This window comes from Peromyscus leucopus, chromosome 7 (genome assembly GCF_004664715.2).
Source record: "Peromyscus leucopus breed LL Stock chromosome 7, UCI_PerLeu_2.1, whole genome shotgun sequence".
In the NCBI taxonomy this organism is placed as follows: domain Eukaryota; kingdom Metazoa; phylum Chordata; class Mammalia; order Rodentia; family Cricetidae; genus Peromyscus; species Peromyscus leucopus.
Genome location: NC_051069.1, coordinates 115,414,795 through 115,442,652, shown reverse-complemented (window position 1 = coordinate 115,442,652; position 27,858 = coordinate 115,414,795). Strand labels below are relative to the sequence as shown.

The 27,858-nt window shown below is 50.0% G+C and overlaps 2 protein-coding genes across 2 annotated transcripts; one reads left to right on the top strand and one right to left on the bottom strand.

Annotated features, from left to right (window-relative positions):
* The first annotated feature begins 4,063 nt into the window (after window positions 1–4,063).
* Sec14l3 (SEC14 like lipid binding 3) lies at window positions 4,064–16,320 on the top strand. Its single transcript, XM_028870872.2, has 12 exons — window positions 4,064–4,212; window positions 5,150–5,225; window positions 5,472–5,515; window positions 5,647–5,706; window positions 6,841–7,029; window positions 8,037–8,132; window positions 8,913–8,973; window positions 10,350–10,433; window positions 13,196–13,302; window positions 13,650–13,789; window positions 13,876–14,045; window positions 14,780–16,320. Exons 1-12 carry the CDS (start codon window positions 4,159–4,161, stop codon window positions 14,899–14,901), a joined length of 1,203 nt encoding a protein of 400 aa, XP_028726705.1. The 5' UTR covers window positions 4,064–4,158; the 3' UTR covers window positions 14,902–16,320.
* Window positions 16,321–24,040: 7,720 nt separating this feature from the next.
* Mtfp1 (mitochondrial fission process 1) lies at window positions 24,041–27,719 on the bottom strand. Its single transcript, XM_028870669.2, has 4 exons — window positions 27,544–27,719; window positions 26,768–26,895; window positions 26,182–26,414; window positions 24,041–24,855 (listed from the first exon to the last, which is right to left on the bottom strand). The coding sequence occupies exons 1-4, from the start codon at window positions 27,608–27,610 to the stop codon at window positions 24,783–24,785; spliced, it is 501 nt and encodes a 166-aa protein (XP_028726502.1). The 5' UTR covers window positions 27,611–27,719; the 3' UTR covers window positions 24,041–24,782.
* Window positions 27,720–27,858: the final 139 nt, after the last annotated feature.

Sequence of the window (27,858 nt, the reverse complement as noted above, 5' to 3'; positions counted from 1 at the left end):
CTGTCAACTCCCCCACCTGTGTTTACTTGTGTGTGTTGTGGTTGTCGCCTTGGTCTCCTGAATCCTTGACAAATGAGTTGTTCCACACAGCCTGGCGGTGTTGACCTGGGAGGGCAGCTCTGGGTGTGTACCGGTGGTCTCCTTTCTCGGCTCCATTGTTTCAAAGGAAGGGAACGTTAAACTTCAGTTGCCTCCGCGTACTCTGCAGTCCAGAGTGTGTGTGGAGGTGGGGCAGACCAACGAACTTCTGCCTGTTTACCGAACTCTCGATGTCGCCAGGCCTGGTGTTAAGGCTTGGGGTGGGGTGGGAGATGGGGGGCGAGGGTGGGGCTTGCTCCGGTTCCCCTGTAGGCAGCAGAACCAGACAGGCTGGGCTCCAGTTCCAGCAGCACAACTGCCGAAGGTCCCTTGACCTCTGCGAATACCCATTGCTTTGGCTAGGAAACAGGGCCACCTGTAACTGCTTCCATGAGGACTAATGAGGAAGTGGTCAGCAACCGGGAAGCCAAGTGCTCTGAAGAATCCCTGCCTCTTCCCCCCAAAACAGCTCACAATCTTTACTATTTAGATATGCAGTCCCCCTCCAAAGGCTAATGTGTGGAAGGCCTTGGCTCCAGCTGATGCTATTGAGAGATGGTTGGACCATCCAGGTATGAACTTCATCAGTGCCTAATAGACTAGTGAGTCCATACTGAATATCTAGTGGGCAGGGCCTACTTGGAGGAGGTGTGTTCATGGAGGATATGCCTTTGAAGGGCATATCTTGTCCCTGTCACCCCCTCCCTCTTCAACTTCCTGGCCACTAGGAGACAGGCAGCCATATGCTACTTCACATCAAGTGACCTCTGTACTGGGTCCCTTTTTTTTCTTTTCTTTTTATTTATTCTTTTCTCGTACAGTATATCCCGGCCGCTGCCTCCCCTCCCTCCACTCCTCCCAGTTCCTCCCCACACCATCCCCCAGATCCACGCTCTTCTGTTTCCTTTCAGAAAAGAGCAGCTCTCCCAGGGATATCAACCAGACATGGCATAACAAGATGCAACAAGACCAGGCAGAAACCCTCTTATGGAGGCCAGATGGGGCAACCCAATAGGAGGAAAGGGGTTCCAAGAGCAGGCAAAAGAGTCAGACACCGTATTTACTCACTGCTATGAGTCTCACAAAACCCCAAGCTAAACAACCACAGCATGTATGCAGAGGACCTAGCACAGACCCATGCAGGCTCCATGATTGTCACCAGTCTCTGTGAACCCCTATGACCCTGCTCAGTTGATTCTGTGGACTGTGTCCTTGACCCCTCTGTCTCCTAAAGTCCTTTACCAGTGTGAAGCTCCTGGAGCTGAGGCTGTGGGACAGTCAAGTCCCTGGATGAGCTATTTAGCTGCCCCATGTCATGCCTTGATTTACTCATCTGTAGAATATACTAAGCAATGGTACCCATCCCTTCTAGGGAGCTTCTTAAGTCTGGTAGAGATGCTGTGCTCAGAATTGGACTTGGCATGCGACATGACTTCACTAAATGTGATCATTCTAGCTATAAGCCACATGGGGTAATTAAAGTTCAAATAAACTCCAGGCCCAGTGGTACAGACCTGTGATCTCAGCTACTCGGGACACTGATCAGGAAGATCACAAGTTTAAGGTTTGGCTGGGCTACAGAGTGAATACAAGGCCATCCTGGGCAATTTAGTGAGACCCTGTTTCAATATAAAAAGTTAAAGGGGGCTGGGGGTAGTGTAGTTCAATGGTAAGACACCTGCATAGCCTAGTCTAAGGCCCTGGGCTCACTCTCCAATACCAGAGAGAAAGAAAGGAGGTTGGAGAAGGATTCAGTTAAAAACCACAGGTCTACCAGTCATGGTGCACACTGGTAATCAGCAAGCATCAGCATCTGCCCTGGCTACAGTTTTATGTGCTACAGTGCACACCTGTAATCTCAGTACTTGGGAGATGAATCAGAAGGTTCTTGAGTTTTGAGGCCAGCCCGGGTTACACTGGGAAACACAGACTCACAACAACAAAACCCCAGACTTTGGTTATTCTGTTATTTCACACAGGAGGCGTGGCTACTAAATGCGTTAACTAGGACAGGTTAAGTATGGCCCGTGCCCACCATCACAGGAAGTTAAGTTGACGGCTCATGCACAGTAAACTGCTTGGCACGTTTGTGGTCCAGTCAGAAAGGCTCAGAGTTCCTACGGAGACCCACAGCTCCTGGAAGGACGCTCACCTCTCCTCCTGACCTGCCTTCCCAGCCTGGGGTGTCAGGGCCCCTCTCATTAGAAGGATTAGGGAGAGAACGGAGACTGGTGAGAAACCGGCAGGATTAGGAGCTAATGACAGAGCAGCCGTGGAACTCAATCTCCACAGGTCTCCAGCCGGGGGGAAGTGGGGAGCTGGAATGTGAAGTGGGGTGGGGTTGGGCGTGAAGAGTTACCTAACAGCTCCAGAGTGACACACAGGGCCCCGGACAGAGGGGAATGGACAAAGGTAGCCCCTTCTCCTGTGGACCCAACTGGATCAGGGGCACAAGTCAGGCAAGGTACCAGCAGGCAGCATCTGGAGCCCCACATGCATCTCCTTAAAGAACCCTGAGATAGCCCAGAAAAGAGGCTCAGGATTGCCCCAAAATTGGACATCTAGGATGCTGAAGGTTAGGATAGTGGACCTGGGACAGTCTTGAGCAGAGTGGCTTGGGCTAGCCTAGCTATGTTAACTAAGGCTAGCCCAGGATAGTTTCTACCCATGCAAATTCTCTTGAGACAGCTTTGCTTGTTGGTTGGTTGCTTGCTTGTTGATTGATTGGTTGGTTGGCTGGTTGGTTGGTTGGCTGGTTGGTTCTGAGACAGGGTCTTGCTGTGTAGACCAGACTGTCCTTGAACTTTACAACCCTCCTGCCTGAGCCTCCTGAGTGCCGGGTTGAAGGTTTTAATAGAGAACGTAATTGACAGGATGGTTTTTCCCTTATCAGAGCTCCAGAGAAGGGGAAGGAACAATCCCCTAGCAGTGCACAAAAACCCAGGCAGTCAGTGTTCTCGTCCATGTAAGTGGGCAGAGCTGGCAGCCCTCTGTTAGGAATGAGTGGCCCCAGCAAACATCAGGCTGAAAGGCTTTACAAGGAAATCCAGAGCAGGGATAGGCCTCAGGCCCATCTGGTGGTAGGATGCCAGAAAGGGACAGAGAGCAAATGACCCAGGAACCTTCTGGCCTTCCCTGAGCACCTGCTGTGAATGACCTACCAGCTTCTTCACCCCCAGGTGGATGCCTCTTGCTGGCCATATATGGAAATCCCCCAAAGACATCCTTGCCTCCAAGACTATGCTCCTGTCCAGCCTGAACCCTCAATACTAATGGGAGCTGTACATAACCAGAGGCCCCCCACATAGGGTTCTAGGTAGACATGGGATGGAGGGTGGGGGGGGAGATGTCTGGCCTTCCCCTATGTTCAAGTGTATAGGACCAGTTCCTCGCAATGTAGTTTGAAAGACATCAGGAAAGGTAGCTTTGGCCCTGTGAAGACAACAACCTTCACTATGGACCTTTGAATTCCATCTTCAGCTCTTTTTGCAGTACTGGGACTTGAACCCAGGACTGTGGGTACACTAGGCAAGCTCTACCCAAAACTGCATCTCATCCCACAGCCTGTCTACCTCCTGACTGTGAATGTTCGCTGCAGCTGAAGCGTGTGAGCCTCTCCTGACTCTGAACATAGTGCAGGGCTGCTCAGGAGGCCAAGCACCCTGCCTGTAGGAGCCGGGGGAGACTTTGGGGAACTCCTCCATCAGAAGAACAAGGAGACAGAGGCTTAGGGAAAGGCTGTACCTCTGAGGAGTGGGGCTCATCCGCAAGGGACTCCCCCTTCTCCAGGACAGTGGTCACTCGCAGGGAAGGCCAGCCTTCCTCCTTTACAGCTGCCTCATCTGGCAGAGGTCCTGGCACACCCTCGGGTCTGCCGTTTCCTCCAGACCTGTCCCAGGGCCAAGCACGGGACCTTACCTAATCCCAGTTATGTAATGTCCAATCTAAAGAACTGGCCTGGAGGAGGCGCCTGAGCCACACCCAGAGGTGGGGGCAAAAGGCTCCAGCTGGGTCTGGACAGACAGAGGAGGCTGGGCCTCTGCCTGCAGTGGTCACTGTTCCTCAGTCTCAGCCATCACCATGAGTGGCCGAGTCGGAGACCTGAGCCCCAAGCAGGCAGAGACCCTGGCCAAGGTAAGAGATGCCCCTCCTGTAGGCCCTCAGGAGGGAATGACTGGGGGGTGGGGTGGAAGGGATCGCCGGGCCCCTACCTCCATTGCATGTCATCCTTGACATTGTCTCTTTGCTGTCCCTCTAAAGGGGTCAATCCTACACAGCTCAGTGACATGTGTGTCACCTCTACAGGGGTCAGTCCTACACAGCTCAGCGACATCAGTCCTGACCAGAACAGGTGTTACATGTGCAGTAGACTTGCACTTAGCCAGGAGCCGGACCCAGGGGACTCTACTTGGCAGTGGCCCACCCCTCTGCCCCCTGGGTGGGAGCTGGAGGATGCCAATGTCTGTCCTCTGATGGATTCTCCTTTCCTGGGACTGAAAGGAAAGCTAGTCTGTGGGATCCAGATGGGAGAGACAGAACAGTGTCGGTGTGCCCACAGCTGAAGGGGAAGAGGACCCTTGATCATGAGTCTCTCTCTCTCTCTCTCTTTCTCTCTCTCTCTCTCTCTCTCTCTCTCTCTCTCTCTCTCTCTCTCTCTCTGCTTCAGAATCACGTTTTTGTAAAAGATGGGAAAATGAGTGAAGGGAACTAGGAAAACACTCACAGTCCTCTCTACTCACCCACCGCCCATTTATCTATTCCTCTTTCTACTCACTCACTGTCCTGTTCACCTGCCCATCTCTCCTCTTGCCTACCTATGCATAGATCCATCTGTCCATCCATCCATTGATCAACTGATCCTTCATTTTTTCTTTCCACCCACCCATGCATTCATCCCCCCATTCTGCCTTTGATCTCACAACTCTCCATTCTTCCACTCACCCACCTATGCCACTGTCAGGCTGAGGGAGGGAGGGAGGGAGGGAGGGAAGGAGAGGTGATGATCGAATCTTCAAGTTGAGAGGCCAAGGCTCAGTGTGAGAAACACATCAACAGGCATCTTTCTTTCCAGTTCCGAGAAAATGTCCAGGACGTGCTGCCCGCCCTGCCAAACCCTGATGATTATTTCCTTCTCCGTTGGCTCCGAGGTGAGGGAAGAGGTGGGGATGTTGAAGATGAGGGGACAGTAAGAAGACCCGGGTCCCCGCAGCTCCACAGCAATCTGTGGCTCTCAGGATCTGACCATACCATCTTGCTTCCCATGCTCAGGTCTAGGAGAGGGGAGGAAGAGGCAGGGTCCTACTCAAATTCCCAGGGTCCCCCATTGCTTTCATAAGTTAGGGGCAAGGCAAGACAGCCCTGTCCCACCTTCCCCTTCCCCCATCTTTCCTCAGCTCGGAACTTTGACCTGCAGAAATCGGAGGCCATGCTCCGTAAGGTAAAGCATCACCCAGGATTTGGAGATGGTATTCATGGGTGGGGGGCAATCAGTGTCTCATACCCCTACCTCCATGCCCTTTTCAGAGTGCTGGGAGCCCCATGGGGCCTAACCACCCCTTTCATTTTCAGTACATGGAGTTCCGGAAGACCATGGACATTGACCACATCTTTGATTGGCAGCCCCCAGAGGTGAGGCCCCAACCCTAAACACTTCCATCTCTGTGGACATATCACCCAAGCAGCCTCTAGTCACTGGACACCATGAGGAAAGGACAGCAAGCAGAGATGCCCTTGGAAGCCATTAGCCTCACAGGGCCTTTTCTGTAAGAGTAAAGCATAATTTCTGTGTCAAGAATTCTAGCATTGGCTGGGCATGGTGGCAGACACCTTTAAGTCTAGCACTTGGGAGGCAGAGGCAGGTGGATTTTTGAGTTCAAGGCCAGCCTGATCTACAGAGTGAGTTCCAGGACAGCCTGGGCTACATAGAGAAACTCTGTCTTGAAAAACCAAAACGAAAGAAAGGAAGAGAGAGAGAGAGAGAGAGAGAGAGAGAGAGAGAGAGAGAGAAGACAAAAGAAAAGAAATAGTCCCAGCATGAGTTCATTTAATCACCTGAACACTGTGAGGCAAGTACTGTCACTCTTTCCATTCAGCCAAAGTCCAGCAACTTGCCAAAGTCCCATGATGAGGCTGGGGTTTGAGCTTAGTCCTGTCTGGCCTCCCAAACTTGTATCCGAGCCACTGTGGCCCGTCAGTCCCCAGTCCCTCTGTGCCCCCACTCCAGAGTTTCAACGCATCCTGTCCAGGTTAGAAAGCAACAACCTATCAAGGGACTGGTAAGGGTGGTACCCATGCTGGGGTCACAGTAACATGATGGTCACAATGTGGACAGTATACCATGTTTCCCAGAATTTATTAGAGAGCGAGAATCTGAGCCATCTTATGCCAGAGGAGGTGGGATGGAGCCCAGAGAGGTGGCATCGCTTGCTCAAGAACAGGGGAACAACAGTATCTGTATTTGAACCAGATCTCCTGACCTTCGGTGTTGACCTTCTCTATCACTGAAGAAGACAGAGAAGACTTTGCAGGCAGGACCAATGAACCCAGAAGCCTGAAGCCAGGCCTGGCTAGTACTGGGCTTTCGTAGTCATTGCTGTGAACAAGGCCCTCCCTTGCAAGACCCTCAATTTTCTCACTTGGGACAGTGTAGGCCAATGTTTTGTCCCATGGCAGGGTATAGACTTGGGTCTGATAGGTTAGTCAGGTCTGGGGGCCCCCAGAGAGGTGTGTGATGCCGGGTGTCATGTATCTTTCCATGCCTAGGTGATCCAGAAGTACATGCCTGGTGGCCTGTGTGGCTATGACCGTGACGGATGCCCCGTATGGTATGACATCATCGGGCCACTGGACCCCAAAGGGTTGCTTTTCTCAGTCACCAAGCAGGACCTGTTGAAGACCAAGATGAGGGACTGTGAGCGTATCCTGCATGAATGTGACCTGCAGACAGAGCGGGTGAGGTTCTGGCCGGGTGGGTGAGTGATTGGATGCAGGAGAAGCTGTCGGGGGCATGGTCCAAGAATACACCAGTGTTCTCTCTACTGCCATGGTCAGAGGGCTCTCAGGTCACATAGTGCCACTGCTTATCAGCTGTGTGAACTTGGAAAGTTTCTTAACTCTCTGAGCCTATCTCCTCACCCTTGGCAGGACAGTCTGCAAAGAGTAAAAAGTTGGTGACAGTGAGGATGTTCCCCAACTTATGATGGGGTCACATCCTAATAAACCCACTCTAAGTTTAAAATACCATTAGTTGGAGATACACAAATGCCTAACCCACTCAGCATCATAGCTTAGCCTAGCCTGCCTCAAACATGTGCAGAGTACTTTCATTAAACCACAGTTGGACATCAAAAGATGACATCGTCCTGAATATTCCTAGCCCATAAAAACAAATCAAAATTCAACATTCAGACTAAGGATTTGACTGAATTTGTGTTGCTTCACACCATCATAATTTTCTTTTTGTCAGTGAAAGGAGGGTGGATGGATGAATAGATGAATGGGCAGATGGATGGATGGTTAGATCGATAGATGGGTGGATGGATGGATGGTTAGATCGATAGATGGGTGGATGGATGGATGGATGGATAGATGATGGATGGGTGGGTGGGTGGATGGATGGATGAGTGGGTAGATGGATGGGTGGGTAGATGGGTGGATGGATGGATAGATAGATGATGGATGGGTAGGTGGATGGATGGGTGGGTGGGTGGATGGATGGATGGGTGGGTGGATTGGTGGATGAGTGGATGGATGGATGGATGGATAGATAGATGGATGAGTGAATGGGTGGGTAGATAGGTGAATGGATGAATGAGTGGGGAGATGCATTCATTCTTGTCCTCTTGCTACTCTGAGGACATAATGGAGGCTTGGAAGCATCCTAAGGGGTCATGTACTTGGGTCACCAACTCCCAAGACTACACTTTGACCCCGGCACTGCCCCTTGCTCATCCTCACAGCTGGGGAGGAAGATTGAAACCATCGTGATGATATTTGACTGCGAGGGTCTGGGACTGAAGCACTTCTGGAAACCTCTGGTGGAAGTGTACCAGGAGGTAAGGAGGCCCAGGGATGGACAGAAAGACAGACACACACACACACACACACACACACACACACACACACACACTCTTGGGTGACAAGCTTGGCCTGCTTTGACCCTTATGTTCACTTAGAATACAAATTAATAAAAGGTGGTTTCCTTCCTAGCCCCCGCCCCCAAAGGAAACCTTACTAGGGCTCCTAGAAAGTCCACAGAGAGAGTCCCAGGAGAGCACAGGGCTTGTTCCCACAAACGGTCCCAGCCCTGTCATTCCCATGCTCTGAACCCTGGGCAAGTCATCTGCCCCCCACCCCCACCCCACCCCCATCTACCCTGTGACCCCACCATTCTTCCGGCTCCTCACCTCCAGAACGGGGACAGTGAGACCGGAAGGTTTGATGAGTCCATAAAGCATGTGCACAGTGCTGGGCTGATACTGAACAGCTGACCCATGTGTAGTCACATGACTATCATCTGCTGTTAAAATGATTATTGGTTACTATGAGTTACTATGAGCATTGGTGCTAATAGTCCGAGGTGAGGAGGTTCCCTTCAGAGAGCAATGGAGGTGATACCAAAAAGGAAAACTTTGGGGTTGGGGATTTAGCTCAGTGGTAGAGCGCTTGGCAAGCGCAAGGCCCTGGGTTCGGTTCTCAGCTCTGAAAAAAAAAAAAAAAAAAAAAAAAGATCGCTTCCAAAAAGGAAAACTTGTCTAAAATCTCCAGGCAGGAGATGGTAAAGGAGGGGAAGGGGAGAAGATGTGGGCTCTCAGGAGGCTTTCTTGGTTCCACAGTTCTTTGCCCTCCTTGAAGCGAACTATCCAGAGACCCTGAAGTACATGCTCATTGTGAAAGGTAAGTGAGAAGTGACTTCCCCTGCCTGGGTTTCCATGCCCTCATCATCCACCCTCAGGGCTCAGTGCCTTCTCCCAGGGCTGTTGTGGGGAGGTTTGCTTCTGACTACATGCAAACCACTTGGTTCTGGCACAGAGGAAGTGCCCAGGAAATGCTAACAGCTGGCTTCCCTAGCTTCTCTAGAAAGGCCTTTCCCCTCTCCCAGCCATGACCAACTCTTCCTTCTTGGACTGTCTCTGGCCCTAAGCTGCCCAGGCTGGCTGTGAACTCACTCCATAGCCCACATAGGCCTTGCACTTGCAATCCTCCTGCCTCAGCCTTCAGAATGTATGAGATTGCAGTCCTGCACCACCAGGCCTATACTACTATTCATTCTGTTTTTCTTTCTTTCTTTTCTTTTTTTTTGGGGGGGTCATTTTGTGTTTATTTGTTTGTTTGTTTGTTGAGGCAGGGTCTGACTGTGTAGCTCTGCTTTCCTGGAACTCATTCTGTAGACCAGGCTGACCTTGAGCTCACAGTGATCCTCCCGTCTCTGCCTCCTGAGTGCTGAGACTAAAGGCATGTACCACCACCACCCAGCTCATTGTGTTTTTCTGAGCAAGTTATCTGCTTGATCTATGAAGGACTCTAAGCCTATGCCCATGGTGCACATTCCAGGCCTGGCGCCATTCTGGGTGCTCACTAGCCATTCAGGTGGCCGTTCCCTGGGTAGGTAGGTAGATAGAAGGACGGCTTGTTTGATAGTTGGTTAACTCATTGCTTGACTAGTTGTCCAGATGATTAGCTAATTAGTTGTCTGACTAGCCAAGTAGCTAGTGATGTGTGAGAGAGTTGACTGGGCTGGCTGACTAGTTGACTGGTGTTGGACTTGGTTGATTGAGTGTCTGGCTAGCATTTTGGTAATGGATGTTTGGGTGGTTGCCTGGCATATTGGTCGACTGGCTGATTTGTTCTTAAGCTGAATTTGCATGGTCAGCTGGTTATTTAGATCACTGGCTCTTTGTGTGAATGTTTGGAGAGAGCAGTTGATTAGCTGTCTAGCTGGTTGGTCAGCGGGCTGATTGATCTTCTGTTTGGCTGACTTGGTAAGTTTGACTTCGGTGGGTTGGTGAACTGGGAGATTATTTGTTAGCAGGCTGACCAGTTTGGAAGGCTTGTTAGCTTACTGGCTGGATGAGGAGGAGGCTGGTGACCAGCTCATTTGTGGGGTGGGTAGGTGGCTGATGAATGGCTGGTTAGTTGGCTATTTCTTGGGTGACTGGGTCAGGGTCTGGGCTGGCCGAGTCCATCGTGATTCTGTATCACTGGCTGTGTCTGTTGTGGAAAAGTGGCCCGTGGCTTGACTTCTTCCTGTTATTCTTCTTGTGTCCTTCCAGCCACCAAACTGTTCCCTGTGGGCTACAACCTCATGAAGCCATTCCTGAGTGAGGACACGCGGAGGAAAATTGTGGTGTTGGGAAGTAAGTTGTTCCAGTGGCCCTGGCTCTGTGCCTCACACATCAGCTTTCGAGTGATGTTGGTCCCTTCCAGCACTCAGCATGCACTTGCAGTCACAAGCTCCTTCTTCCCACAGTAAGATGGGGCTCATCATGTAGGACCAAGTCATCTCCTAAGCCTTATTCTCTGCCTTGGTCCTGGGGTGAGCTGGGAGTAAGGCATCCATGCCCCCTGCCCCTGTAAGTTTCTGCTCTGTTGCTCCTCAGCCTTGGCTCTCTATGTGCCCTGGCTTCCCTTCCGCACTTGGACATCCAGTGCTTCTAACGGCAACTCAGGCTGAGGAGGAAAAGCAGGAGAAGTAGCCAAGATTCAGAGAAGGCAGTCGGACACAAAGGGTCTGGATAAGTGCAGAATGATGCATCCACTCAGTGAATTCTGGGCAGCTGCAGAAGCTGTGCTGTGGCTGGATGTTGCTTTTTGCTGTTTTGTTTTGTTCTTTGAGGCAGGCTATCATGGAGCTCGTGCTGGCTTTGAACTCACTAAGTAGCCAAAGAGAACCTTGAACTCCTGGTCCCCCTTCCTCTAGCTGATTACAAGAGTGCACCATCCTACCCAGAAATTCACAACTGAAAAATGGCAAAAGAAATATTGCCAAATGGGAAAAAAAAATGAAAGTGGATCAGAAAGTCATATGGTGAGCGGGGGAGGCTCAGTTAGTGATGGCCTACCTTGAAGCATGGCAGACACGGTTCTCACCTCAGAATTCATGGTGAAAAGAAAAACCTGAGTGTGCCAGCACATACTTTGTAATCCCAGCACTGAGGATGTGGAGATAGGAAGATCCCCAGGGCTCACTAGCCAGAAGCCTGGCCTGATTGGTGATCCCAGGCCAACGAGAGACTCATCTCAGAGAAAAAAAAAAATCAAAGTAGATAGGCCCTGAAGAATGCTGCCGTAGGTTACCCTCTGACCTCCATGAAGGTGCACATATGTACATGCATGTTGATGTGCACACACATGTGCACCTACACACCAGCCATAGGGAAAATATGATTTGTTTTTCTAAAACTAAGTGTACGGGGCCAGAGTGATGGTTCAGCCGCCACCAGGCTGGTGACCTGAGTGCCACCCGGAACCCACACAGGAGAAGGAGAAAACTGACTCCCATAAGTTATCCTCTCTGACTTCTACATGTGTGCTGTGATGTGTGACCCCTCCACACACAAAATAAATAAACAAGTATGATTTTAAAAATGACAAAGCAAATGTGTACAAAACAAACAGGTGTTTAGAAGGAAATACAAACAGAATAGATGATGTTTTTAAAGGTATTGTTTGTCTTTTCCTGTTTTCTCAATTTTGCATATTACTGTAAGTAAGAAAAACAACTTACTTTTATTTTTTGTTTTGTTTTTTGAGACAGAGTGGCCTCAAACTCACCATCTTCCTGCCGCAGTCTCATGAGTGCCGAGACTACAATTGTATTCCATTGCCCTGACAAGAATTGCTTTAATAGTAGCAGGAGTGGGTTGTGGGTAAAGCTCAGCCAAGTACTTTCCCATCACATAGGAGGCCCTGGGTTCTATCCATGGCAAGGTTAAATAAGTAGATAGATAGATAGATAGATGATTGATAAATAAATAGATAGATGATAGATATTGATAGATAGACAGACAGATGATAGATGATTGGTAGATGATAGATGATTGATTGATAAATAGATAGATTAGCCGGGCGGTGGTGGCGCACGCCTTTAATCCCAGCACTCGGGAGGCAGAGGCAGGCGGATCTCTGTGAGTTCGAGGCCAGCCTGGGCTACCAAGTGAGTTCCAGGAAAGGCGCAAAGCTACACAGAGAAACCCTGTCTCGAAAAACCAAAAAAAAAAAAAAAAAAAAATAGATAGATTGATGATAGATAGATAGATAGATAGATAGATAGATAGATAGATAGGATAAGATGAAGAAAACTAATTCTCAAGCATAAATCGGTGAGCCTGAGCTTAGAGGAAAACAATCTCTCATGCAGAATGTTCAGATCATCTAATTATGTGATCTAGAAATGGGGGTGGGAGTCTTATATTCCTCAATTTCTCTTTCTTCCCAATACCCCAGCTCCTACCTCTACCCAGTTTCACTATGAAGGAGAGCTTGATGGATGACAAGATAGCCTCATTGTGGGGAGGCACCAAATCCTGACACAGTATGAACCCAAGTCAATGCCCTCTACCCCCTTGGTGCCCCATAAGGCTCAGTACATTTGGCCCCAGCATTCCAGACATTGTGATATTTCCAAATGGAGAGAAGAAATATTCCACAGCTATAAGGGTTAATTAGGTTAGCCACAGGGCTAGGACCACAGCAATCCCAGGACCCAGAACCCCTAGAGTTTCACATATGAATAACAGTAGTGAGCCTTATATCTGACGGTGGTGGTGATGAAAGGGACAGAGGTCTCTCTAGACAGAGCTGCTCCCACCACAAGATCTGACTTACTGACTAGGTAATCTCAACAAGGTCCTGAACTCACAGGGCTTTACAGTCTCCTTGAGACAATAAAGCAACTTTCAGCTTTACTGCTCATGACTGGGATACACATGTTTCCATAGCAACTGGATGCTATGAAAGCCATTTCCTATAGCCCGAGGTCTAGGAGACCTGGAAGTTATCCCCGGCAGCCTAACTCCCGGAGAGCTAGCAGACACAAGTTCAGGGGATCCTGGCTGGTGTGGGGGCTGTTTGGTCCTTTCCACATGTGATAACCGCCGTTCAATCTCCCTGCTCCCAGACAGCTGGAAGGAAGGTTTGCTGAAACTCATCAGTCCTGAGGAACTGCCTGCTCATTTTGGGGGAACTCTGACTGACCCAGATGGGAACCCCAAATGTGTGACCAAGGTATGCAGAGCCTGAGGATAGGAAGGAGCTGGAGGAGTAGAGATGGGTTCCTTTCCCATCCACCTATTCATTCCACAAACATATCCAGATAGACCTCTGGGTATAGAGACCAGGTATTGAGCTGGGTGGGTCCAGCTTATTGGGACTTATGGGCGCTCCTGAGAAGATACACAGAGAAAGATGAAATGGAGTTTTGATTTGGAAATAAGCCGGAAGAAGGAGCTTCCAGGGGAAGTGCTGGCCTAGCCTAGAGAGCCAGGAAAGAATTTGGGGAGGGGGAGCAGAAATCTTCCCAGTGATGATAAGAGTGTCTCTGGCAAGAAAAATGACCCTAGATTCTGTTATAGATCAACTATGGTGGGGAGATCCCCAAGTCCATGTACGTGCGGGACCAGGTGAAGACTCAGTATGAGCACTCAGTGCAGATCAGCCGTGGCTCCTCACACCAGGTGGAATATGAGATCCTGTTTCCAGGCTGTGTCCTCAGGTAGGGACAGACCATCGCTCCTCCCATGGCTGGGCTCTGACCCCTCAGGGACCAATCACACTGAGCAGCAACCCGACCTCTCCCAGGTGGCAGTTCTCATCTGATGGTGCAGACATTGGCTTCGGAATTTTCCTCAAGACCAAGATGGGAGAGAGGCAGAAAGCCGGGGAGATGACTGAGGTGCTAACCAGTCAGCGCTACAATGCCCACATGGTACCTGAGGACGGGAGCCTCACCTGTGCAGAGGCTGGTGTCTGTAAGTCCACACCCCCTGCTGTGCATGGGCTCTGAAGACAGGAGCCACCTTCCATGTGGTTTAAAGGATGAACATGGGCAGTGGCCCCTTCCCCCAGACATATGCCAGGACCTACAGTCCAGGTTAGAGCTTTCATTCACTCCCAAGCCACATTCATGAACACCTAGTATGCGCCACGGATCAGAAACACTCGAGCCCTGAAGGATTGAGAGTGCTTGGGACACAGGACATAAGCAAAGGATAATAGGGCAGGTTTTTTCCCCCTGTGAGGCCATGAGAAGTAAGCCAACTTATGCACAGCTTCAAAGCTGAATGCCATGCTATCTCAGCTGCATGTCAGCCTCAGTACAGCTGCACAAGGGCAGAATTCTGCCCTATCTGGGAAGGACTGTTTGCTGGGTCACCCGTGGTCTGAGGGTGAAGACCATTACCTCAGGCTCTGCCCAGCCCCCCACTTTGTCCAAGAGGGCTGGGGAGCTTCTGTTGCTCTCAAGGTCTGTCTCATCACGTGGGCACGCAGATGTGAAGACAATGGGATGTAATTAACACCCATTGTTCTCACTGTCTGTGATGCAACTAAAGCCTGGCTTGGGTGAATGCCAGGAGGAGGTAATGTCAGTTCACAGGCTCTGCTCAGGGTGACAGGTCCCATGGGGAGGTAAAAGGTACAGTGGGGAGTTACACCAGGCTGGCAAGCACAGCCAGTGGGAACTAATCTCCCATTTGTCTCCTAGATGTCCTGCGCTTTGACAATACCTACAGCTTCGTCCACGCCAAGAAGGTCAGCTTCACAGTTGAAGTGCTTCTCCCAGACGAGGGCATGCAGAAATATGATGAGGAGCTCACCCCTGTCTAGGCGGGTCCTCCACTTCTCAGAGACCCCGAACCTCAGTTTTCTTTCTACTCCCCGTTTCATTCCTAAAATCGATCATTAGTCCGGCTGACTATGTGACACCAGTGAGTAGAGAAAGAGATAGTGAGGAGAAGATTTATCTGCTGTAATCAAATTTTAAAAGTATGAAAGGTTGGAGGGTGTAAAGGTTGCAAAAGAGAAAGAAGCAAGAAGGAGGATGAGATGTGGGTGTCACTGAGGCCCAAGAATAGGGAAATGACTCTGCTTGACCTCATCTACCCTAAGACATTTATGCTTGGCTCCCTCCCTGTGAGCTGCGAGCAACTTGAGCTGAAGATTAGATGAATCCCTTTTACTTCCACTCACTATATAGTAGATGATAAGTGTATTCCTGTAAGTTAAACAGAGGACCAGAAGGCAGGGAGCACATGGCTCACAGGAGCCATAAGGAAGAAACCAGACCGCAGATTTCAGCACCCCGGACAGAGCCACACTTGGTGAAGACCCAGGCCTTCCAACCTAACAGCGGTTTGTCCCTTTGGGAGTTTCAGACACAAAAGCTCCACACCTCTGGCAGGAGGCACCTGCTCCTGACTTTGTCTGACCCATCATTCCCATAAATACCTCCTTCCTTTTGAGCTCACAGCTCACATTTTAAGCAATTAAAATAATTTTCCCCGAAGCAAAAGAAGTCACATCCTACTCTCTCGGCTGCTGGGCAAAACAGTAACAGCAGCTGTTGTTTGGTGAGGATCGATCGTCTCTGTTCAAAGAGCTTTACAAGTTTAGCTCATGCCGTCTTCACACCACCCCAATACACCTGATTAAAGCTGCTTTATGAATGAAGAAACTGGGCTCAGAGAGGCTAAACTAGCCACTCAATGTCACATAGTCTTAAGCGGCAAATCTAGGGCCTGAGTTTTTTTGTTCTTTATTTAGTCAGAAGGCATTGCTCTAAAGTGCACCATGATGCCCCCTCAAAAGGCCCTGCTCTGACAAGGAGATAAGGAATGGATTGATTGTCCTGCATGTTTCAGCAGAGCGTACTGGGTATCCCAGCCCTCCAGTCCCTTTTTTATAGACTTCCTGCCCCATGCATGATACATAGACACTGGCTTGAATCCCTGGCTCCTGACACAGATCTTGCCAAGAAATGATCAGTCCAGATGATGAGAATGGGCCAGAACCCAGGGGCCCTGCTGGTACCAGGAGATGCACCGTGGGAATTGGCTGAACGCTGAGTGTGAAGCCTGACTCTCGCCAAACCATTGTTATTCTGTGGAGGGGAGCAGAGTCGTGCACACACTTAAGGGCACAGGCTCTTACACCCATCTTCTAGATGGGAACCGTCTTAGGGTTTCCATTGCTATGATGAAACACCATGACCAAAAGCAACTTGGGGGAAAAAAGGGTTTATTTCACCCACAGTTCCACGTAACAGTTCATCATCAAAAGCAGTGAGGATGGGAGCTCACACAGGGCAGGATCCTGGAGGCAGGAGCTGATGCAGAGGCCATGGAGGATGCTGCTTACTGGCTTGCTCCTCATGGCTTGCTCAGCCTGCTTTCTTACAGAACCCAGAACCACCATACCAGGATTGGCACCTTCCACCATGGGCTGGACCCTCCCCTATTGATCACTAATTGAGAAAATGCCCTACAGCCAGATCTTGTGACGGTTTTTTCTCAATAGAGGCTCCCTCCTCTCAGATGACTCTGGATTGTGTCATGCTGACATAAGACTAGCCAGGACAGGAACGGAGCTTCCAACAGCACTGGCCCCACTTTCTTCAGCCTGTGGATGGTAGAATTGGACCAGAGCCAAAGTGCTTTGACCTCTAGGTTCCTGAGTGACTTTCCAAACAGGATAAGACTGCCTCCTCCTTCCTGAGTAGGCAGGGGAGGGCAAAGTAACTGGAATCACAAAAGAGGGGAAGAAAGGGGAGGAAGAGAAAGCTGTCAGACTTTGAAAGAGTAAAAGGGTGATATTGGATGGTGATTAGAATGTATTCATTACCTAACATTAAAGTCTAACTGAACATCCTATACCTTTTCAAAACTTTTGACTTGTTCCTTGGTAATTTCACACAGAAATACAGTGTGTTTAGATCATATTCACTCCTCCTTCTCCCATTCCAGCTCCGCCTGGAATCCCCCACACGCATATCCTCTCAACTTCATGTCTCCTTTTGTTTCTCTAACCCACTGAGTCCAATTAGTGCCGTCCATATGCCCAGTGCTCACGGACAGGACTTCACCCACTGCAGCATGGGTGACTGCCATGGGTCACACCGTCGAAGAAGATAACCTCTTTCTTCCAGAGGCCGTCAACTACCAATAGCTCTTCAGCCCAGAGGCAGGCCTCGTGAGCCCCTTCCCTTTACATTCTGGAGTGTCGTCTGATGGTGTGCTGGCAACCACCGCTACTGTGGGTTTATGAGTGCGCTGACATCATTTCCCAGCAAGCTTGCCCAGCCTCTGGCTCTTACAGACTTCCTGTGCCCTCTTCTGTGCCTTGCAGAGGAGAGAGTGACACGAATGTCCACAGTCACTTACTCTCTGCACTTTGATGAGTGTGAGTCTCCGTATTCACCACCATGTGCTGTGTAAAGAAGTTTCTCTGGGGAGGGTGAGAGCTGCATATGGCTAAAAGGTTAAGTATAAAAGGTATTGTGATACTATATTCCTTTAGCAAAATAACAGTTCTATGACCTCTCCAGCCACGGATCCTTGGTCAGGTTTACAGTACCAGGCACAGTTGACTCCTGCAGAATACACCTTAATTCCAGTTAGAATGCTGTTGGTCACCCCAATAAGATCCATGCCATCATTGCACCATATCTTTCCAGGCTGCTCATTTTTGTAGCTCACACCATTCCCATCTGGGTAATAAGGTTCTTGATGACTTTTCTATGCCGTCAGCCTGCACAGCACCTCCTGGCACTGTGGAATCTAGCCATCAGGGAGGATGTTTCCAGGCCAATGCCAGCTTGATCTCTCCATGTCCTGTGATCAAAGTGTGTGGTGTCTTCAGCAGCTGAGGCTTTCCTATTCTAGTAAGGTCTGAGGGGTGGGGGGAGGGTGTCAGTGGACCCCACACCAACCGTGACAAAAGGTGTCCCACACCTGGCACTGGCTTTTTAATTATCTACAGCTTCTGGGAGGAACATTCTGTGTAAGGAAATGTTAATGAAACTTTTTGAATACATGTATTTTTTTAGGGAGTTTGTAAAACAGTAGTTTTTATATAGCTTTTCCTTTTTTTCATATTGCTTTTTCAAACATCCCTCTCCCTACAGCATCCTGTATTTTATCTGGCAAGCCTATCATGAAGAATGAGGGAGAGGTGTGAGGGGGGCTGGAGAGATGGCTCAGAGGTCAAGAGCACTTCCTGATTTCCCAGGAAACTGGAGCTTGGCTCCCAGCTCACAAACACCTCTTACTTCAACTCCAGGGGATCCAGTGCCCTCTTTTGGCCTCTGTCAGCACTGCACCTATGTGCTCGCACAGATTAAAAATATTTTTTAAAAGAAGTGAGAAGGATAAAAAAAATTGAGGAGAGAGAGCGGAAAAAAGGAGTAAGTTCATCCAAAGAACACAGTGTGGCTGAGACATGAGGATAGCCGGTCTGAAGCCAGTCTGGGCTACAAAATAAGTCTCAGGCCATCCTGGACTACATGGCAAAATCCTATCAAGAGCCTTACCACTTGAAGTGCTGTGTCTCTGGGGTCACTAGGAGCAGTTCATTAAGAGATGCTATCAGGGACCAGTTGGATCAGCCAATAAGGGCATGTTGGTGCATGCTGCCCCCTGGTGGAGATTTTGAATGTTCCCTCAAACTAGCCAGGGCTTGCCTGGGGACCCAGGCCAGGACAAAAACCATAAGGCCTGGGGGCTGACAGCCATACCAACTCACCATGGCCACCTGCCATCACTCTCCCCTGAAGATGCATGTATCCAACGTAAGCCCTGCTAGCCTCCTTTGGGGTAGACCTTACCCTCTTCCTATTGTACCAATTTCTTTGGGAGGGGACCCTTCTGGGCATATTCCATGTGAGCCTCAAGGAGCCCAGTGGACTGTCCTGAATCAAACAAGGATCCTGCCATGAGGAGAAATTAAGAGTCTTGCAGAGAGAGCTGGGCGGTTGTGGCGCCCACCTTTAATCCTAGCAGAGGCAGAGGCAGAGGTAGGCAGCTCTCTATGAGTTTGAGGCTGCCCTGGCCAATGGAGCAAGTTTCAGGACAGCCAAGGCTACACAGATAAACTCTGTCTCAAACAAACAAACAAAGGCTTGTGCTGTGGAATAACCCTCTTGAACGCTGTAAAGATTTGTCACTCAAATTGATTTAATAAAATGCTGATTGGTCAGTAGCCAGGCAGGGTAACCAAACTAAGGATGATAGGAAGGAGAAGGGCAGAGTCAGAGGTCGCCAGCCAGATGCAGAGGGAGCAGGAGATGAATGCGCCATGCTTATAAAGGTACTGCCACGGGGCAGAGCATAAATAAGGAATATGGGTTAACTTAAAATGTAAGAGCTAGTTAGTAACAAGTCTGAGCTACCGACCAAGCATTTATGAGTAATATTCAGCCTCTGTGTGATAATTTGGAAAGTGGCTACCAGATATTGGGAGTAGGCGGTTGAAATAGGCAATGTCCATTTACAGTCTTGCAGAGAAAGAGCGACCACCAAGCTCTTACCAAGTAGATAAGGGAGCAGCTTGTTTGCCATATGGCATCATCTGGACTGTTAGGTGACTTCCCAGCCCATTTTGGCAGAAAACACCTCAAAAGTGCTGAGGTGGGAGCAAAGATCTGAGGCAGACGTTATCTCCTCTCCTTGGCTCTGCCTGAAGCACAAGTCAGGTGCCACTAAGACCCTGGCCTGGGCCCTCACAGCCTAGTTCTGCCAGGGAGGCAACCTCATTATGGGAAACTTGTATCCAAGTCTGGATTATCAGGGACCGTTAGGGATCCCATGACCACTGGTAAGACTGGGGAGGGGCCCTGGAAGCCTGGTCAAGCTAACTATAAATTTTAAATTTATTTTCTCCCTCTCCTGCTTCTTTTTGTTCTGTAGACCAAGCTAGTGTCAAACTCAGAGATCCATCTGCCTCTGCCTCTGCCTCTGCCTCTGCCTCTGCCTCCCATGTGCTGGGATTAAAGGCTTGAGCTACTATGCCTGGCTCAAGGTTTTTGGTTGTTTTGGTTTGGTTTGGTTTTTTTGTTTGTTTGTTTTTGGTTTTTTGAGACAGGGTTTCTCTGTGTAGTTTTGGTGCCTGTCCTGGATCTTGCTCTGTAGACCAGGCTGGCCTCGAACTCACAGAGATCCGCCTGCCTCTGCCTCCCGAGTGCTGGAATACACCGCCGCCTGGCCTGGCTCAAGTTTTTAAACCCAAGAGTCTGGAAGACATGTAATTCTTTGCACCTCCTTACACTCAAGGAGAGTAATCAACTGCTGCCCACTATGCTGTTAAGAAATGCTTGTCTTAAATACCGCCTGTCTGTCTATTGTTTAACCCTCCTAATAATCCTTCCCTAAAGTCCCCCGCAGCAGCCACAAGCAGACCCACTTCAGAGATGAAGAAATTGAGACTTTAGGTCACATAGGTTGAAACCTAGTAATGCCATCCCTTGGTTATCCACAGAGGATTGGCTTTAGGACAACACCATCCCAATGATATTAAAATCAGAGGACACTCAAGTCCCTTATAGAGAGTGGCATTGTGGTGGTTTGAATCTCAAGTGTCCCCACAGGCTCACATTTGAATACTTGGTCCCCAGTCCTATACTGGTACCTTTAGGAGGCGGGGTCTGCCTTTGATAGTTATACCTGAGCCCTGCTTCTTGTCCCACATTCTCTCTGCTTTTTGATCCACCGTAGTGTGAGGAGTCTCTCATGTTCCCACAGTCTCCCCTGCCATGATAGGCTAAAACCTTCTGGAAGCACGAGCCTTTCTTATGTTTCTGTCCGGTGCTGTGGCCACACCAATGCAGAAGCAACTAGTCCAGGTGTGACAGGATCGTGCAGCCTACACACCCACGCACTTTCCTTCGTGTGATTACTGATCACACAGAATACAAAAAAGACTGGCCGTTCCTTGATGCAGGATCAGGCTCCCTGTGGCCTTTCCCAGACTTTTGGAGCACCAGAAAACCCATGTTCTCCAGCCCAGAGGCCAGGGAGGGACAGACCTGCTTCATTGACAGCTGTATCCAGAGGTTTCTAGAAGTCACTGGAGGTCGGAGTTCCTAGGCTGCAAGTGGGGGAGGTGAATGCTGTGATTCCTATACACATTTTCATTAGCTGTTATCAGTCACAATGGTGGTGTGTTAGAACAGGACAGGGCAAGATCTCGGGCCACTGTGAAAACTCAGCCTTCACCGAGGGGCCCAGGCAGACCAGCCACGAGCAGATCCGAAGCTCCTCTGAAGCGTTAGACAATCCTCAAGCCCAACAATGCCATCCTATGGGCATCCTTCTCTATCACACTTGGATGCCATTGCAGATGGTCCTGAGATTGCCACCAGTTGTACCAATCTGGAGGACCTGAGGTTAGCAGAATTCTAGAAGCTGGTTGGTTGTTTTTGTTTTGTTTGAGACATGTAATTCTTTGCACCTCCTGGCTAGCCAGGATTCTGTGTAGATCAGGTGATCTTGAACTCAGAGATCCACCTATCTCTGTCTCCCAAGTGCTCAGATAAAGGCGTGCACCACATCACCATGCCTGGCTAGAGGATTCTTTCTTATGACCCTTTTCTTCTCAATTTGTCCTTTCATTTTCCATTACACCAGAGTGTGAAGCCATTACCCTTGACTTTATTACACTTCATTACACACTCCTGTCTCCCATGGTACATTAAGGCCAAGCTTCCAGAAGCAGTTATCTCAGATTTGGGCACTGGTGGATCTCAGTAGCGCCTCCAAGGTTCCAAATACTTTTACCCACTGAGCCACCTCCTCAGCCCGTCAAGATTATTTATATCTACGGTCATCAGCCTCTTGTTTTCATTTCTATGCAGCATTACCTGCAGTCCGCTGCAATCTGAGAACTAAATGGAAAATTCCAGAAACAATCAGTTTGTAAGTTTTGAATAGCTCTTACTACAGTATGTGCTTACAATTGTTCTCGCTTAGTATTGTCCTTGTAGTTTGTTGCACAGGACTCTCCTAAGAGCCAAACTGCCACCATGCTCGCGAGTTCAGCTGTGGCTGCTTACAGATCATCACAGCTGGACTTTGTTGACAGTTGGCTTTTTTCATAGGGCAGTGTCCCCCCACTCCTCTCAGCATGCAAGTCCGTTCTAAGTGCACGAGTCCTCAGGTAAGAGCTAGAAATACCCAGGTTGGGCAGGAGTAGGGAGGGGCTTCATCTATACAGCCATGGGGAAGCCATCATCCATGCTGGGTGCGAGCCTTCCTGTGTGGCAGCTTTAGGGTCACCCATGCTCCTGTTTGCAACTCCTCACACATGCTCTGTAAGTCGGCCTAAGGAGCTCATTGGCTCCCCAGGGAGAACCTTGGTGGAAACAAGCTTTGGTTTGTCACCAGGATCTTATGAGCTGAGTAGATGTTGCCTAGTACCACCCCACCACCACCACCACCACTAGAGGGTGGCTTTCAGGACATAGCTGTTATAGGTAATCTTTCTTGTTCCTAATTTATAAATTAAACTTGATCACAGACGTGTATTGCCGGATAAGACACAGTACAGAGGGGCTGATGGCATCTGTAGTTTGAGGCATCCTTCAGAGGAATTGCTCTGGCAGCCACCTATATAATGTGATGCTCCCAGCTTGGTTCAAAGGCTTCACTCGGGTGGCTTTAGAGGGGACATGATGGGAGCATTTTCACCATGGAAATGAATGACAGAGTCCTTCTATCCGAAAGAAGCCAGTGGTTAAACACGGACTAGCAGCATATTGCTCTGGCCTTCCCACTAACCCAGGAGGAGGGAGGATGGCATGACTCTCCTTTCCAGATCTAAATTCTAAGGATCAGAGAAGGCAAGCGATCTAGCAGAGGTCTCACAGCATAAACAGTTATAAGATTCAGACACGCTCTTCTATCCATTTTCCTTACATTTTCATTTCATTTTTATGGCTAAATAAAAGTCCATTGTGTACTACATTTTTATTACCCATTCATCTGTTGGTGGGCTGGTTCCATTTCCTAGCTATCGTGAATGGAGTGGCAATGAACATGGATGTGCAAGCGTCTCTGTCTGAGTACAGAGTTCTTTGGGCATAAGCCCAGGAGTGGTATGGCTGGGTCACATAATCATTCTATTTTTAATTTTTTTGAGGAGCCTCCATACTGACTTCCATAATGGCTACACTAGTTTCTATTTCACCACCAACAAATAAGGGTTCCTCTTCCTCCACATCTTCTCCAAGATTTTCCAACCACCTTTTTTTTTTTTTTTTCCGGAGCTGGGGACTGAACCCAAGGCCTTGCGCTTGCTAGGCAAGTGCTCTACCACTGAGCTAAATCCCCAACCCCCCCCTTTTTTTTACTTTATTTATTTATTTTTATTTTTCCAGAGCTGGGGACCGAACCCAGGGCCTTGCAACCACCTTTTTTTGTTTGGTTTTGTTTTTGTTTTTGGAGACAGAGTTTCTCTGTGTAGTTTTGGTGCCTGTCCTGGATCTCGCTCTGTAGACCAGGCTGGCCTCGAACTCACAGAGATCCACCTGCCTCTGCCTCCCCAGTGCCAGGATTACAGGTGTGTGCCACTGCCACCGGGCATCCAACCACTTCTTACAAGGTGTAGAATACAGTCCCGATTCCCTGCCACCACTCTTGAGCACACACACACACACACACACACACACACACACACACCCGCCGCCGCTGCCGCCGCCGCCGCCCCCCCCAATCACCTGGACGATACCACACCACCTTTCAACACAAAACACCCTCCCATTTCTCCCCACCTAAACCTTCATTTCGAACTCTTCCTTCCTTCCCTCCTCCCTCCCTCCCTCCCTCTCTCTAGGCTTGGGGACATTCCTGCCTTGTTCTCCCTACACCTCTTCCTGTAGAGCCAGGAAAGCAGCCCACCTCTCCCTCAGTTTACCTGCTCCAGAAGTGTCACTCATGTGGCTGCATCCCCTACTTTTCCCCATGAAGAAAAGAAGACACCATTTTTTAAGGGTTTATTGGGCTAGCACTTGGTGTATGATTGTCCTGCCTCCCAGCCAGGCCCCAGCAGCTGCTGCAGCAGGGATGGCTGGCCAGAGACTCTATCCTGAGTGTCCCAAATGCGGCACCTCTGTGTTTTGCCCTAAGTCACTCAGCCACATTACCACAGTGACTTAGAGCAGCTGGACAGCCTGGTCCTTGGCTTGTCACGTGACCTGAGGAGCATCCCTTGCCCTCTCTGGGCTTTAGTGTCCTTCTCCTCCATGGGAGGGTTTAACATTTCCATCAGAAGATAGGCCCAGAGGCTGAGAGGTACTTCAGTGCTTAGGAACACTGGCTGCCCTTGCAGAGAAACCAGGTTCAGTTCTCAGCACCCACATGGTGGCTCACAACCATCCCTAATTCCAGTTTCAGGGGGTCCAGTGACCTCTTTAAACCTCCAAGGGTGGTGCACAAACATACATACATGCAGGTAAAACACTGATACACATAAAATACCTAAGAAAATATTTCAAAAGACATGCCCAGCCAGCGTCCGCTCCCACTCAGTACAATTGCTGCCGCTAATGCAGACAGGGTCGGGTCCCACCTCTGGGACTCAGTGAAGTCATTACTCCTCAAGGCCTTTGTCTCTAAGCATCCATGAGTTTGAACCTACTCGGGTGCCATGGACCCCAAACAGCCAAGCATCCACATTCTCTGGTGTGAGAGGGCCAGCCATGGGCAGCGCACAGGACAGGGTCAGGAGGAGCTGGGCTTCCCCACCGATGGGTACAGTTTACGCAGGCTGGAATCCAGGAGGAAGTCGACTGACCTACAAGGAGAGAAGGCATGGTGAGCAGGCAGCCAAGAGTAAGGAAACACACTGGACTTCGGGAAGGACTCCCAGATATGGGGTACCAACAGCAACCAGGTTGGCACCCATTTTATCACTCTCCTCCTACTTGAGCTACTTAGGAAAGTCAAACTTAACTCCCGAGAATAACAACCATTTCCTTTTCTTTCTACAATTGGGGAAGCCGAGGCCCAGGGGGTAAAGTGCTCACTGTGACACTCAGGGCCAGTTATGCCCCACCCACCTCCAGGCCCCTCCTCATGCTACACATTGGTCTATTTGGATTGATACCTACCTCTAGTTCTTTTTGTTTGTTTGTTTTTTGTTTTTCTTTTTGTTTTTCAATACAGGGTTTTTCTGTGTAGCTTTGGAACCTGTCCTATAACTCGCTCTGTAGTCCAGGCTGGCCTCAAACTCACAGAGATTCACCTGCCTCTGCCTCCCGGGTACTGGGATTAAAGACGTGTGCATCACTGCCCAGCTTAAGATTTTTTTAAATATATTTCTGTATTTTTTATGTATGTTTAAGTATTCTATTTGCATATATGCCTGCATGCCAAAAGAGGGCATCAGATCCCATTATAGATGGTTGTGAGCCAGCATGTGGTTGCTGAAACTCAGGACCTCTGGAAGAGCAGCCATGCTCTTAACCACTGAACCATCTCTCCAGCCAAGTCCTACCTCTGGTTCTAAGAGCAAGCACATGACCGACCCAGGGTTGACTAAGCAGAAGGACAATGGCTCAGACACAGGTACCCTGCCTGAACGAACCAATGAAAATCTTCCTTGGGATTTTTGTTATCATGATGGAGAAGTTTTCATGGGGCTTAAGATGTTAGAAGAGACAGATGCTGTAAGTCACCGGGGAACATAGCAGGAGAGTGAATAAGACCAACGAGGAGACAAGCTTGAGGATGGGGAGATCCCTGCCAGCATCACTTGGGCCAGCATCACTTGGATGCCTGGATCCAGCCATGCCTGAACACATCCCTCCCAAGACTTTGGTTTTTCATTTACTTAACAAACGGAGTTTGGCTCACGCCACTATCACAGCCCTGAAGGCCACCATTCTGGGCACCGGCTACTGACTGCCTCTGGCTATTTCACAACAATCTTTCTTTTGTTCAGTGCCCTCGAGGCTCTCTGCTTCTTTTTCTGCCAAAGTATCTGCCACATCATATGACAAGGGTACAGATGCCCTCTCTACTTCAGCCCTGCCTCTGCTGCCGTGGTTCTGTGCCCACAGCTCTCAAAGCCCACCCTACCTGCAGAATGACTGGTCCCTGAGGCCCGAAGGGCACCTACCTGTCAATGGGGTGGACGATGACCGGAATGGCCAGGAGCCCAAGCGTGGTGGTGGTCCATTTGCGGACAGTCAGGGGCCAGCGGGTCATAGTACCCAGGACGTAGAGAGAGGCAGCACACAGACGGTTGATAGTGAAGCCTGGGATGGCTACAGAGGCCAGAGACTGCCACACAAAGGTGTCGACCACAGCCAGGGCCATTCTGGTGCTGCGGCCTGCTTCAGGGCTTGGCACCTGGTAGGTACAAAGACATTTAACCCAGCTGGAGCAGAAGCAGGAAACCTGTAGAGAGAAGCATGAGGGCCAAGCAGGGGGGAGGACGGAGGGCGAGGGGGTAGCAGGGCAGAAGGAAGCTCGGAGGCGGACTCTGGGCTGTACTGCACTCAGGGTTGGGGGTGGCTTGCCTACATCCAGAAGAATGACTGTCACTTCCAACCCATGTGGGCTGGTGGGGTGAGGATGCACTATCCTACAAACAGGATTAGCTTATGGACTGCGCGATGTTGATACGGACAGGACTGTCCCACATGCAAGGCTGCACACTGCTCCACACCAGAATGGGGTTGGAAGGGCAAACTCACACTCACCTCTCCTGCCTTCTTGCCTTTGTCTACCGCATCAGCCAGGACGTAGGAGCTGGACACGCCATAGCTCAGCCACACCACCGCTGTAGGCACCAGGGAGCGGAAAGCCTCCCCCACCTCATTAGCGTAGCCTGGAGGGAAAAGGCATTTAATTCTCGGGCCCGCGGGCTGTTCCACAAGGGGGCGCCACACCGAGAGCTGCTTCTAATCCTAGTCTGCTAAACGACAGTGGGGCAGGTGACCTAAATCAAGTGACTTTTGGTTTCTGGGCTGTGGACTGACGCCAACAATGAAGTCCATGGCTCATTGATCAGTCCCTAGCTGTGGTTCTGGGGATCTGCACCAATGAAGCGACGGGCGGCCAGCGAATGACTGACCTTGGTCTCCACTGACGCTTACGTGTCAAGGCCTCAGTCCACCCCTACTATCAGCACCCGACAAGAGTGCCTCGTGTTCAACCCTTTTTGCAGACGCGGAAACTGAGGCTCCGGAAGAGCCAGGGAACGGCAGGCTGTAGGAGTCCAGATCCTCTGACCCCGTGGCTAGTGCGCCGCCGTCATGGCAGACGGCAAACCATGCACTTGGCTTGTGCCCCCAGCAGCCCCCCCCCCCGACAGTGTTGTGTGACTTTGGACAAGTCCCTAGCCCTCTCCTGAGCCCAGTCTCCTGCCCAAGCCGAATAAGAACTAAACCCTTTCCTTCAGACTCCAGCTCCGCATCCCATGACCAATGTTTCCCGGAGTTGGTGGGGTCGCCGCGACCCTCACTCCCACGCTCACCCAGGTAGCGCACCCACGTGTCCCGGTAGAGGTCGCGCTCGGCGCCCTGCCGCTGCTGCTCCGACATGACTTCCCCAGCACGGTCCGAGTCTCTGCAAGGTAGAGCCTCGCCACCACCTCCGTCCCCACCAGCACTGCGCTAACACCAGTCAAGGACCCGCCAGAAGTCCGGAGGCTGAAGGACAGGTCGGTCTATCGCCACTGCAGGGAGTGTCTGAAAATTGCCTTGTACACCCAAGCCCCTCTCCTAGGCTTGGATCTTGCGGATAGTCGTGTTTTCTCCGAGCAGTTAATGCAAAACTCTCCCAAGCGTGA

What these genes read in the sequence shown, in the direction of transcription:
- Sec14l3 (XM_028870872.2), top strand. Translation starts at nt 4,159, where the DNA reads ATGAGTGGCCGAGTCGGAGACCTGAGCCCCAAGCAGGCAGAGACCCTG. An exon ending in CGGAGGCCATGCTCCGTAAG is followed by an intron (nt 5,516 to 5,646) that starts GTAAAGCATCAC and finishes TTTCATTTTCAG; the next exon opens with TACATGGAGTTCCGGAAGAC. An exon ending in TGGTGGAAGTGTACCAGGAG is followed by an intron (nt 8,133 to 8,912) that starts GTAAGGAGGCCC and finishes TTGGTTCCACAG; the next exon opens with TTCTTTGCCCTCCTTGAAGC.
- Mtfp1 (XM_028870669.2), bottom strand. Translation starts at nt 27,610, where the DNA reads ATGTCGGAGCAGCAGCGGCAGGGCGCCGAGCGCGACCTCTACCGGGAC. An exon ending in CACGTGGGTGCGCTACCTGG is followed by an intron (nt 26,896 to 27,543) that starts GTGAGCGTGGGA and finishes TTTTCCCTCCAG; the next exon opens with GCTACGCTAATGAGGTGGGG. An exon ending in ATCGTCCACCCCATTGACAG is followed by an intron (nt 24,856 to 26,181) that starts GTAGGTGCCCTT and finishes CTCTCCTTGTAG; the next exon opens with GTCAGTCGACTTCCTCCTGG.